The sequence below is a fragment of the Lampris incognitus genome, chromosome 15, assembly GCF_029633865.1.
Source record: "Lampris incognitus isolate fLamInc1 chromosome 15, fLamInc1.hap2, whole genome shotgun sequence".
NCBI lineage: Eukaryota > Metazoa > Chordata > Actinopteri > Lampriformes > Lampridae > Lampris > Lampris incognitus.
In genome coordinates, this window is record NC_079225.1 from 6,797,137 (window position 1) to 6,811,211 (window position 14,075).

The window sequence follows — 14,075 nt, forward strand, 5'->3', positions numbered from 1 at the left end:
AAACCTCTATCATCCCTCTGTCCTTCTCACTAAGTTAATAAATCTCACTATCATCCCTCTCTCCTCCTCACTAAGTAGTTAATAAACCTCACTATCGTCCCTCTGGCCTCCTCACTAAATTGTTAATAAACCTCACCATCATTTTTCTGTCCTCCTCACTAAGTAGTTAATAAACCTCACTATCATCCCTCTGTCCTTCTCAGTAAGTAGTTAATAAACCCCACTATCGTCCATCTGTCCTTCTCACTAAGTAGTTAAACTTCACTATCATATCTCTGTTCTTCTGTTTCAGTAGAACAACCCAAGGGTGCACACTTGGTAGTTCTATTTTCATTTAGGCATACATTCACACCAATGTTTTATTGGCGTACCATCTGTTGTAGTGTGTTGCATAATCACGCCATGTCCCATCAACAAGTATGTTTGGCAAAACAGGGCATAACATTTCCTCTGTTAAATAATACGTTACCACCAACTTTCATGTTCACATGAACTGCATAATTGTGCTTCTTGATTGTAATGTTCATTTTTGCTGCAGATAACTTGGTTTGGTGTACGAAGTATGTTTATGAAGATATGGATAATCCTTATTTGAAATGTGTTAATTTTATTTATTTTTTTTAATATGATTAAGCCTAGTAGGAGGGGCTACTTGTTTAAAAGAGCTGCTATTGGCCCTGATGGAGGCAGAGTTAGTTTGGTTTCAGAGGCGGTAACAGCTACTTTGCTTTGGTACAGTGATTGTAGTACTGTTGTAAATTCTTTGTATATAAAGTTTTGGGTTTTTTTTTTCTAAAGGTTATTGTAGAACTCCTTTTTGTAATAGTTTGCAATCCTATGTATAGTGTTTTGTTTTTCATCATTCTGCCCTTTTTTTTGTGCAAATATTCTCATTGTCTGCACCTTGGGAGGCCAGCATAATAGATCACACCATCATATTTTCTGACTACACCTGTGTTTTTCCCCCTGTCGAGGAGTTTGAAAGAGAATCCTGTGACAATCTCCCATATCACAAAGGTGTTCCATTGGATTCAGAGCCGGTGACTGGGACGGCCACTGAAGAACATTGAACTCATGGTCATTTTCATGAAACCAGTTTGAGATGACTTTGCTTTGTGACATGTAGCATTATCCTGCTGGAAGTAGCCATTAGAGGATAGGGTAAATTGTGGCCATGAAGGGATGCATATGGTCAGCAGCAATACTCAAATAGGCTGTGGCATTCATACGATGGTTGATATTAGCGGGCCCAAAGTGTGCCAAAAAAACATCCCCCACACCATTGCCACCAGCCTAGGCAGTTGACACAACACAGTTTGGGTCCATGGTTTTGTGCTGTTGGCGCCAAATTCTGACCCAGCAGAAATCAAGATTTTTTTTAGACCAGGCTATGTTTTTCCAGTCTGCAACTGTCCAGTTTTGGTGAGCCTGTGCCCACTGCAGCCTCAGCTTTCTGTTTCTGGCTGACGGAAGTGGAACCTGACGTGGTCTTCCACCTCAAGGTCCGACATGTACATTCTGAGATGCTTTTCTGCTCACTACAACTGTAAAGAGTGGTTATCTGAGTTACCATAGCCTGTCAACTCGAACCAGTCTGGCCCTTCTCCATTGACCTCGCTCTGTCATCTTCTGTCTGCAGAACTGCCTCTCACTGGAGTTTCTTTTGTTGTTCGCACCATTCTGAGTAAACTCTAGACTACTGTGTGTGAAAATCCCAGGAGAGCAGCAGTTACAAAAATACTCAAACCAGCCTGTGTGGCACCAACAGTCATGCCACAGTTGAAAGCACACAATAAACATTTTTTCCCCATTCTGATGGTTGGTGTGAACATTAACAGAAGCCCCTGACTCATATCAACATGATTTTATGCATTGCACTGCTTCCACACGATTCGCTGATTAAATAATTGCATGTATAAGTAGGTGTACAGTTGTTCCCGATAAAGTGCTCAGTGAGTGTATATGCACTCACTGAGCACTTTATTAGGTGCACCTACTTGTCAATGCAAATCATCAAACAATGAATCATGCGGCTACACCTCTATATGTAAAGCATGCAGACATGGTCAAGCACTTCAGTTGTTGTAAAGCCATGGTTCCAGCATCTCAGAAACTGCTGACCTCCTTGGATTTTTTCCTAGAGTTTACAGTCCCTAGAGTTTATAGCAAATAGTGTGATGAAAACAAAAAGCATCCAGTGAGTGGCAAATCTGTAGCTGAGTACACCTTTTTAAATGAGAGATCCAAGGAGAATGGCCAGGCTTGTTCAAGCTGACAGGAAGGATACCCACTCTTCACAACAGTGGTGTGCTGGAGTTCATGTCTGAATGCATATTGCGTTGAACCTTGAAGCAGATGGGCTACCAAATCCCACACAAGGTTCCATCCCTGTCAGCTAAGAACAGGAAGATAAAGCTACAGTGGGCACAGGATCATCAAAACAGGATGACCGGAAAAATGTCACTGGTGTGATGAATCTCAGTTTTTGCTGCAACATGAAGATAGTACTAGTCAGAATTTGGCATAAACAGCATGAATCCATGATGCCATGTGTCAACAGTACATTCTGGTGGTGGTGTAATTGCATAGGGATTGTTTTCTTGGCATGGTCTGGGCCCCTTAAGACCAAATGAGCATAATGCAGATGCCACAGTATGCTTGAACATTGTTGCTGACCATGTACATCCCTGTATGGCAACAGTCTTGTTTTCCACTGGCTACTTCCAGCAGGGTCATGTTCCATGTCACAAAGTACACACATCCTCTCAAGCTGGTTCTTCAAACAGTACAGGGACTTTAGTGAACTCTATTGTCCCCTGAGCTTTGCAGCATGAGGCCGACAAATCTGTAGGTCTTGTACAATGCTATCAAGTCCACTTGGATCAGAATCACTCTGGAATGTTTCCAGCACCTTTTTGAGTTAATGCAGTGAAGAGTTCAAACTGTTCTGGGGACAAAGGGGGGTTCTGACCTAGTACTAGATAGGTGTTGCTTTGGAAACTGTCCACATATCACATCAACTTTCTTAACTACATAGAAGATGATAGAGATTTTGAGGTAATATGGAAAGCCTTTCAAGGGCATTTGATTTGTGTTGCATTTCTTTTTTTAGGAACTCCTATATATATGCTTGCTGTTCTGAGGGCTATCCCATCCGATTGTCTCACTGCCTCATTGCGCAGGATGGTGTCGTTGTTTTAGTTATAACTTGCACACCCTTTAGGGATTGTGTTGGTGCCAGCTCTTATTCTGTCCCTGTGTGTGTCCTCAGAGCCACAGTGTTCCTTGAGACTCTGGAGATGTCAGCAGAGACAGAGGCAATGTGGAGGACTCTCAGCAAGCTGTCTCTGGAAGCACATCAACTGCATATTGCTGAGAGGTCAAACATCTCTCTCACACATTCAGCTAGTCATTTCTTTCTTAGCCAATGCAAGAATCTCACCGGTGAACTTGTTTGTCTTGAGTGGATTGATTGTCATGGTTTTGGGACTCTGGAGTGGGGAAGAAAAAAAAAAGACCTTGGTAACATAAAGACACAGTCCAGAGCACAATGTTCTTTGTCCCAACCTGGTCCCCTCCTCTTCACAAGCAAATCTAGTTTTATGACCTGCTTATCAAAAATATTTTCCTCTCTCTCTGTATTCATTCATCTGTTTTGAGACTTTTAAAATTTGTGTTCTCTGTTGTCAGAGTAACAAAATCTTCAACCATTTCAGTGAGTTTACTTACTAAAATCATCTAAATATTAAAAACATGACAGGCTGGGTGTCCGGGTAGCGTAGTAGTCTATTCCTTTGCCTACCAACATGGGTATCGCCAGTTCAAATCCCTGCGTTACCTCTGACTTGGACCGAACGGTTGCCAAAACAACAAACTACTAACAAAAGTAAAAAGCACCAAACCTAGAGACAGAGAGTGGCAACCACTCCTAACCTAGTGTGTATAACAGGAGGTAAGCTACATGATGGGGTGTTTGCCCATGAGCAGCTTACCTTGATCCCCTTGCCCAAAAGAACTGAACAACTAAAGGCTAAACATACTCAAAATACTCAAGAGTTAAACAATGCAAAACTTAACCAAAAACAGGCCAGACATTACAAACACAAAGTAGCTACAGAAATAAAGACATCTACACAAAGTAGCTAAACCACACTAACTAAAATCACACACTAACTAGCTGGCTAGGGAACTGAACACATGTGGGGGTTTAGATAGGAGACTGCACAGCTGATGGAAATTGATTGATTTGTTGATCGGTTGATAAGGAGCACCTGCTGTATACCTGAATGTAGGGTCAGAGTGAGGGTTAGATACAGGAGGCAACACAAAACAATTATACGGACACACCCATGGCCGTAACTATGGGTGTGTTTGATTGAGGTGAGCCAGCACACTTACCAGCACCAACAGATAGACAGTGAGAGCGAGCACCAAGAATTGTTGATCGTGTTATCAATGCTTGTTATTTGGCACAAATGTGTTTGTCCTTCTGTGCTTAATCACTTAATACCAAGAGCTGTTTGTCATATTTCTAATCTTTAGATAGTTTGTAGATGTCAGCAAACTCACTGAAATGTTCTTGGGTTTAGTTACTCTTTAATAATGCCTATGCTGTATGTTATGTGTTGCTTGATTTGCGTAAATTATGTAATCATGGAAAAAAAATCTCCAGAAAGAACAAAATCAAAGGGGGCAGGACCTGAGGAACACTAAGGGGGAAACTGAAAAACAGGGAGAGCTGTAATGCCCATTATCATGCAACTTTCTGTCCCAATCTGTTCTTAGTCTGATAGAACATTTTATAAAGAGTAGGTAATTCTTCTTCTTCTTTTGGCTTGTTTCCTGTTTCTCAGGGGTCGCCACAGCAGATGTTTGCCCTCCATAGCTTTCTGTCTGACGCATCCCTCTCCCACAGTCCAACCCTCCTCATGTCCTCCTCTATCTGGTCTCTATCTTTTCCTTGGTCTTCCTCTTTTTCTTTTGCCAGGTATTTCCTTGTCCAATACTTTCTTTCCTATATAGTCTATGCCTCCTCTCTTTACATGTCCAACCCATCTCAATCTTGTCTCTCTCAACTTCTCATCCATTCCTCTGATCTTGAACGTAGCTCTCACTTCTTCATTTCTCTTCCGGTCTTTTCTAGTCACTCCCAAGGATCAACGCAGCATGTTCATCTCTGCTACCTGTAATGGAGATTCTAGCATCTCTGTTGTTACTGCTTCCATACCATAGAGCATGGCGGAACTGACCATTGAATTGTATACTTTGCTCTCTACCCTCAATGGCATTCTTTTGTCACAAAGTACTCCAGCTACCTTTCTCCATGAATTCCACCCAGACTTTCTTGAGTTCCTTCTTACCACCACCTTCTGTCTGTATTGTCGATCCTCAGTACTTGAACTCGTTAACTTCTGAGACATCTTCTCCGAAGGTCAATCCAGGACTCTCTACTTGCTTATTTATACACAGGTACTCAGTTTTTATTCTGCTGATCTTTAGACATCTAATCTCTAGCGCTTCTCTCCAATCTTCAAGATCTCTTTCCAGGTCCTGAGTTTGAATCCCGGGGTTGTCCAACCTTGGGGTCATCCCAGGTCATCCTCTGTGTGGAGTTTGCATGTTCTCACTGTGTCTGAGGTGGGTTTCCTCCGGGTGCTCCGGTTTCTCCTACCATCAAAAAGACATGCATGTTAGGGTTAGTACTCATGTCTGTGCTCTTGACTGAGGCATGGCAAGACAAACTGGAGTTGGTCCCCAGGTGCTGCACGTTAGCTGCCGACTGCTCCTAGCTATACAGCTAGGATGGGTTAAATGCAGAGCATAAGTTCCCTACTGGGATCATTTAAGTATTTCAGAATCCAAAAAAAAAAAAAAATCAAAACCTTTCCTTGTCCTCGTTTGCTAGCACGATGTCATCAGCAAACATCATGCTCCATGGTGGCTCTTTCTTAAGATGTTCTATGATCCTTAATGCAGTCCTACCTTTACCGCAAACTTGCTTGTTGTTCCCACTGCACATGGAACTACGGTCTTACTGTCCCTGTACATGTCCTGAATTATGCTGATGTAATTTTGTGCCACTCCCTTCGCTCTCAGGCAATACCACAACTTCCACCTTGGTGCTCTGTCATATGCCTTCTCCAAATCAATAAACACGCAATGCAATTCTTTCTGTCCTTCAATGTATTTTTCAGCTAAGGTCCTGAGTACAAATATCGCATCTGTGGTACTTCTTCCAGGCATGAATCCAAATTGTTCTTTCCCTGTAGTCACTTCCTTCCTAAGTCTCATGCGAATCACTCTCCATAACTTCATTGTATGTCTTATCGATCTTATCCCTCTGTAGTTGTTGCAACTTTGAGCATCACCTTTTTTCTTGTAAATTGGTGCCACTATGCTCTTTCTCCATTCATCTGGCAATTTCCCAGTCTGTATTATGTTGTTGAAGAGTCTAGTCAGGAAGTCTATGCCAGTATCACCTAAGTATTTCCAGACTTCTGCTGGTGTATTGTCCGGTCCCACAGCTTTTCAATTTTTCATCCATTGCAATGCTTTTATCACCTCATCCCTTGTAATCTCTGCCACATCCTCTTTGTTCCTTGGTGGTCCATCTGTCTTTCTTTCTCTGATATTGTCTTCATTCATTTGGTGACTGAAATAATCCCCCTATCTCTGTAAAATATCCATCTTTTGACAGTACTCTGCTCGCTGCGTCCTTGGTCAGTTTTACTTGTTCAACAGCCTTACTTGCTTTCTCTCTCGTTTGGCTATTCTATATACGTATAACCTTCTCTCCTTCTTTTTTTCAAGTCTTTTGTACAGGTCCTCATATGCTCTTGCCCTTGCTATCACTACTGCTCTCTTAGTTTCTTTCCTAGCTTTCTTGTATTCATTCTTGATTTGCTCATTCTCGTTTTTGTCCAGCTTCATTTTGGCAAACTTTCTTCTTTATGCAGTGCTGCACGACTTCCTCCTCCTTTTTACCCCCTATAACATTTTACCCCCTTGAGATTCTCCTAGTGCTCGCCTGCCTGCTGCCCTTAGTCCTTCTGCTGTTCTATCCCAATCTAGTGACAATCTATCTCCCAACAGCTCTCTTACCTTCATCCTAAAGCTTTCTCTATGGGGTTCCTCCTTCATACAGACATTTCAGCACAGCAGGGACATTGGTGATAATAAATGTTTAAAAGCATCCATATTAGTCACTGTCATCATCCGTTGGATGCAGTCAGGCTATTACCCTGTCCTCATTCCAACACAACTCTTTATTCAATAGGCCTACCTAATTCTGTATTGCTTATCTGAGGAGCCATGATACCAAGTGAGCAGGTAGTGCAACAGATGGGAAGCGTTGTCCAACATCAGGTGGACCTTTGCTCCTCATTGGCACTACTTGTTCCAAAGTATGAAGCTGCTGCATTCCAATCACAGATCCAGCTTTCTTAACCAGCTTAACCAATTAGCTAGTATCCCTCTTAATGAAGTTCGTGCCCCATCACACATAGGCATAAAAAGAATCACACTAGCCATGACACTTTGATGAAACATAAAATGCAATTTGTTGAATACTTTGGAAGACCCTATTCTCCTTACAAATACATGCTGCTTTGACCCTTTTTATATGCTGCATCAATATTAACAGTCCAATCCAGCTTGTTATCAGTGCACATACCCAAAACCTTATGGGACTTCCCAACTTCCACCTCTGCACCTTGAATGGAAACAAGTGTCACAGAACTCTATTTCTTTCTAAAATCCAGAACAAGGCCAAAGACCGTGCCTGTTTCAAATATGTATCCCAGTACTGGTATGCTAAGTTGGCCACCCCTATTGGTGCCAATTCTCCACAAACGGGCACTAATTTGCCCGAAATCTTTGTTGTTTATATAGATCTTTCTTTCTTTCTTTCTCTCTCTCTTTCTTCTCATATTCAGGTGTTTTTCTGCCTTGGGGGATGTCTCCACAGTTCACTTCCTGCATGAAACCAACCAGATTGCCGAAAAGGTGTCAATGGAAATGGTAGAGTTTCACACGACACATATGAAACTTCCTAGTATCTGCCTCCACTGTGCCACAAGTGCAATATGCATGTGGTTTTTTTTAAAGAACAAGCTGTGTCCTTACCAAACTTCAGTTCCCCATGAACACATGGGGAACACAAGGGAATGTTTTTTTCATGGTTTCTGAACACAGTCCAGCTTTTGTGAGCTTGAACCCTCATTAGAAGCTTAATGGATGTTTTGTGGCTCTCCTGTAAATGCTGTATTGGAAAAATATAGAAAGTGATGAAAAAGATTATTATTATTTTTATTATCAGTTAATCTACTACTAACCCTTTTGGCTGCTCCCGTTAGGGGTCACCACAGCGGATCGATCATCCATTTCCATCTCTTCCTGTCATCTGCATCTTCCTCTGTCACACCAGCCACCTGCATGTCCTCCCTCACCACATCCATAAACCTCCTCTTTGGTCTTCCTCTTTTCCTCTTCCCTGGCAGCTCCATATTCAGCATCCTTCTCCCAATATACCCAGCATCTCTCCTCCACACATGTCAGTAATATCCCTGACAGGAGAACAACGGGGAGACAGAGGGTGATTTTGGATTGCCTGTAGCACCCTGTGTGAAAGGGGGTGACATCCAGCACTGGCAGGGGACAGATGGATGAAAAATACAAGCCCCAATTCCAGTGAAGTTGGGACATTGTGTAAAACGTGAATAAAAACAGAATACAATTATTTGCAAATCCTTTTCAACCTATATTCAATCAAATACACTACAAAGACAAGATATTTAATGTTCAAACTGATAAACTTAATTGTTTTTTGCAAATATTCACTCATTTTGAATTTGATGCCTGCAACACGTTCCAACGAAGCTGGGACAGGTGCAACAAAAGACTGGGAAAGTTGAGGAATGCTCAAAAAACACCTGTCTGGAACATTCCACAGGTGAACAGGTTAACTGGAAACAGGTGAGTGTCCTGATTGGGTACAAAAGGAGCATCCCCGAAAGGCTCAATCGTTCACAAGCAAGGATGGGGCGAGGTTCACCACTTTGTGGTGACAGTTCAAAAGCCAGCGTCTGTGATGGTATGGGAGGTGTTAGTGCCCATGGCATCATGGGTAACTTGCACATCTGTGAAGGCACCATTAATGCTGAAAGGTACATACAGGTTTTGGAGCAACATACGTATGCTGCCATCCAAGCGATGTCTTTTTCAGGGACGTCCCTGCTTATTTCAGCAAGACAATGCCAGGCCACATTCTGCACGTGTTACAACAGCGAGGCTTCATAGTAAAAGAGTGCGGGTACTAGACCGGCCTGCCTGCAGTCCAGACCTGTCTCCCATTGAAAATGTGTGGCGCATTATGAAGCGCAAAATATGACAATGGAGACCCGGGACTGTTGAGCAAATGAAGTCGTACATCAAGCAAGAATGGAAAAGAATTCCACCTATAAAGCTTCAACAATTAGTGTCCGCAGTTCCCAAATGCTTATTGAGTGTTGTTAAAAGGAAAGGTGGTGTAACACAGTGGTGAACATACCCCTATCCCAGCTTCTTTGGAATGTGTTTCAGGCATCAAATTCAAAATGAGTGAATATTAGATAGACCACAATCAAACCTGGATGAATACACTCTAGATAGACCACAATCAAACCTGGATGAATACACTCTAGATAGACCACAATCAAACCTGGATGAATGAACTCTAGATAGACCACAATCAAACCTGGATGAATAAACTCTAGATAGGCGACAATCAAACCTGGATGGATAAACTCTAGATAGACCATAATCAGACCTGGATGAATAAACTCTAGATAGATCATAATCAAACCTGAATAAATAAACTCTAGATAGACTGTAATCAAACCTGGATGAATAAACTCTAGATAGACCGTAATCAGACCTGGATGAATACACTCTAGATAGACCGTAATCAGACCTGGATGAATAAACTCTAGATATACCATAATCAGACCTGGATGAATACACTCTAGATAGAGCGTAATCAGACCTGGATGAATAAACTCTAGATAGACTATAATTAAACCTGGGCGAATACAATCTAGATAGACCACAATCAAACCTGGATGAATAAACTCTAGATAGACCGTAATCAAACCTGGATGAATAAAGTCTTGATAGACCATAATCAATCTATGAGAAATGCATTCTTGTAGTGTTTTATCAACCTGTCCTACATAAAAAGAGAGAAGAGTAGAGAATGTAGCTCAATTATACTGGTTTGTAGCATGTCGATCTTACCACCTTCATATTGCTTCAAGACTGAAACCCCATATCCATGTGAAACTGTGTGTGTTCATGTGTGTGTGTCTTTCCAGGGAGGTAAAGGAACAGACTTTTACCAAGTCCAGGCTCGACTGGCCGTGCTGGACAAGAACTTTAAACTGGCAGAGATGTACTACATGGAACAGGTTGGTATGAATGAGCCTTGACATGGGGCCATTCTTCTTTACATCGTTTCTGATCACATGTCACATGGCCAGCTGTAAAACGTCAAGTGTTTCTATTTGCAGCTGGCCACAGTTTAACTGCTCAGAAAACTAGATTGGGTTTCACCCACGTGGTACACAGGGATGACTGAGATGGAAAAAGCAAGGTGTGACTATGGCAGCCAGATGATTATAACCAGAGCTGACCATCTGCCAGCTTGGGGTTGAAGTAAAGATTTTATTCTCTACTGAAAGTGGAATCAGGAATCAGGAACACACTGTCATTTCACTTCATGCACTTGTGTACATGAGCTGAAACAAAATGCAATTTCCCCCAGCCCACAGCAGTACAACACAAAGACAACAACACACCCAAAAACTACAAGAACACACATACCCAAACTAACACACAATATCCAAACAAAAAAACAAAAAAAAATCATTGTCCACGGGAATGAACGCCAGCCAGGATGAATGTCGGAACCACCGGTCCGCGTGGGCTAGCAGCCAGCCCAGCCTGCCCCGGTAGTCTGTCCCGGTCCTGTCAGACTGCCCTCAGCGCGTCCTCCTCGGATTACTAATTTCCCTGTGGTACTATGAATTTCGAAGTTGATATTAGCAGTACCCATTGGCAATATCACTTTGTGTGCAAGCAGGTAATTTGTATGCAAAATTGTGAGCCTCACATTTTAAACAAGGAGATATATCATGATTTTTGAGGGCTTAAACAATTGCACAGCAAGAAAGTTCTGCAAGGTGGTAAGTCTCTGAGTACTGAAGGGATCAGTGAAGTTTTGTCCCCATCATTCTAAATGATGCCCAACAGTGTTTTGACATTTTATTTCAGAAATATTGAGCTTATCCTTGAAGCTTCACCAGTCCGCTGGGCTGTGTATTTGAGATGGAGGCCATATGAATGTTGCAACCTGCTCAGACAGAGGTTTGTGTTGACCTGTCATGTCCCTCACCTTAAAAGAGCACAGTGATGGGTGAGCTGGATCATATCTTATCAATATGGAGGCCTGACTAACATGTACGGTCGACAACCGTTTTGTGAGGAACAACTTGTTATAAGGGGTAGAACATGTCAGGTAAATACACGCCTGGTTTGGTAGCTTGTAACATTGAGAATCCACAAGAAAAGCTTTAGGCAAGCTTTGACCATTTATAAGAAAGTTGTGAGCATTTTTGTATCGCTTTTCTACTGTCAGAAGAATCTGAATCAGAATACTTTATTCATCCCTGAGGGAAATTGGGTAGGCTTGGGTAGGAGGAGGCTGCCATGCAGCAATGCATGCCGTCACATAGGCTCAATGCTGAGGAACTCCACCGTTGCCACTCTTCAGTACAGAAGGGCCAAACACAGGCTGAATCAGTTTCTGCAGACAAAATGGTGAAGAGTGGCAGTAAGTATTAATTACACTTATAGTATCTTTTAGTACAGGAAAATTGTGTAAAAAAACAACAACAACAACAGTTTATATAATGTCTTTGATCCCAGTGCTTCAAGTCTTACTTGCCAATTGCTGAGCTGTGAATGTCAGAGCATTTACGCAAGTGAGCTCGAGGATTTTTCTGAGTTGTTAAAAAGGTTTCAGTGCTGGCATTCATAAAATGTTGGCTATGTGGCAATTCAGCTTACAAACTGATTTTTGGAAACAGATATCTTATGGTGCTTTTCTTGCCTGGTATCAGACAGAATTTTCAACTTGTCAACTCCATTTCCATCTTCAGACTGACATGCCTCCACTCTCACCGATTTCCACGGGGGAGGGAAAAATGCGTTTTCCATGCCAACACACCACGAATCCATTTTTAATCTAGCCAAGAGAAAAAAAAATTACCAACCCTGTACTGCTGATGTTTTTACTGCCACGAACCTGGGCACCTAATTACCAACTGTCCTACTCTAAGAAGAAGAAGCCAGGTCAGGCTAACTAAAACTCCAAAAGCTCCTACCAGTATGGGGTTAATTACAACCAGGCCCATGCCAGCGCTGCCCATGCCCAACCTGCCCATTGAGTGTGACAGTAAAACAGATCATAGTTCTGATCCTTTCATTTTCCAGGGGTTCATTTCACTCACAGGTGAGGACAAAGATAAGCACCAGTACCCATCCTTAGAGACACCGGTGCCTACCGCTCCTTTATCTTAGCCTCAGTGTCGCCATTTCATGAAGAAACGTCCTGCCATTTGCAGGAAGCTATGGGGTAAATAATGCCACTGCCTAGTGGATACCTCAGGAGAGGAGTAGGCTACGGGAGTAAACCCCTACACAACATCAACATCCACAGTGCTGTTGTTTTGTGTTTTTTCTTGCCCTTTTGTATGTGTTTAAGTGGGAGAGTACTGCTGGTGTTGTGTGTGGCTGCCGCTTCTCCCTCTCATAGCCCCCCTTCCCATCCACCCCTGTATGTCTGTGTTATGTTTATCTGTTGTCTTGTTTCGCCCTGTTTACTGTAAAGCCACTTTGAGTGTTAGAAAAGCCCTATATAAGATTGATTTATTATTATTACTATTGTTATTATTTGTACACATTGGTGTGGGGGATTAAAATGAGCTCGTTGTTGGTTCCTCTACATCATGTACATCTCCACTCTTCTCTTGTGTCTGGTCAAGTTAAAGTTGGTGTTTGACCGCGGTTGCCGATAAGTGGCGTTTTGTTCATACTAGGAAATGATTTGGTGTGCAGCAAGGTGTTTCCCAACCCAGAGCTGGTGGAAGTACCTGGCGCCCATTCGCTTGCTCCTGCTCTTGCTGTTTGCAGTGAGGGAAACAACTCGAGTCCCTTGGCTTCAGCCCAGCTGATTTAGTATTTGGTCACACTGTGTCCAGGCCATTGCAGCTGCTAAAATATGAATGGTTATTTGCGGGAGTCAGACCAAAATGAAATGTCATTTTGATAGGCAGGCTGTAACCAGAACCTATCATCCAGGTGACAAGGTCTTGGTTTTGCTACCAATGCCTGGTTCTGGGTTGTAAGCCTGTTTTTCTGGACCGTATGTGGTAGGAAGAATGTAAGCTTTCTGAAACAGATCGTGTTGACAAACTCCCAACAGGGAAGGAAAATCGCATATTTGCCATATTAATATTTTTTTTTCAGAACTTTGTTTATTGAAGTTTTAAGTGGCATAAACATACAAGATGTCATATCAAGACATAAATTGACAATTATGCACAGTAATACCCACAAAAAACAAATACAAAAAGACAACTATAGTAACAGCTTGCTTGGTCGCCTAACCCATCAAATACAAAGAATGTCTATTCAAGACAAAAACATTATTAAACAGCATCCTAAGTGATTGTGCAGAGAGGTAGGAAAATAAAATATATATAAAAAAATAAAAATAAGAAAGTGCAGTGATCAAAGATCAAGAATGTGCCCAGGTCATCATGTCCAAAAAGGAGTGGACAGCTAACAAGTACCCTCTATGGAACATCAAAAGTGTATTGTTCTTTGATATAATCTAGAAAATGACCCCATGTTTTATAGAACCTGGACGCTGAGCCCCTTATAACACATCTAACTTTCTCCATTTTAATAAAGTACAAAATATCCCTTATCCACATAGAGTGAGACGGTGGAGAGGGTGATTTTCACTTTAATAGATT

General features: G+C 42.0%; 1 protein-coding gene across 1 annotated transcript in view; it reads left to right on the forward strand.

Annotated features, from left to right (window-relative positions):
- ift172 (intraflagellar transport 172) overlaps positions 1-14,075 on the forward strand; it is a 182,858-nt gene that overhangs the window by 52,689 nt on the left and 116,094 nt on the right. The window contains exons 18-20 of the mRNA XM_056294524.1: positions 3,272-3,379; positions 7,935-8,019; positions 10,350-10,442. Coding sequence (XP_056150499.1) covers positions 3,272-3,379; positions 7,935-8,019; positions 10,350-10,442 — 286 coding nt within the window. The remainder of the gene's footprint in view (positions 1-3,271; positions 3,380-7,934; positions 8,020-10,349; positions 10,443-14,075) is intronic.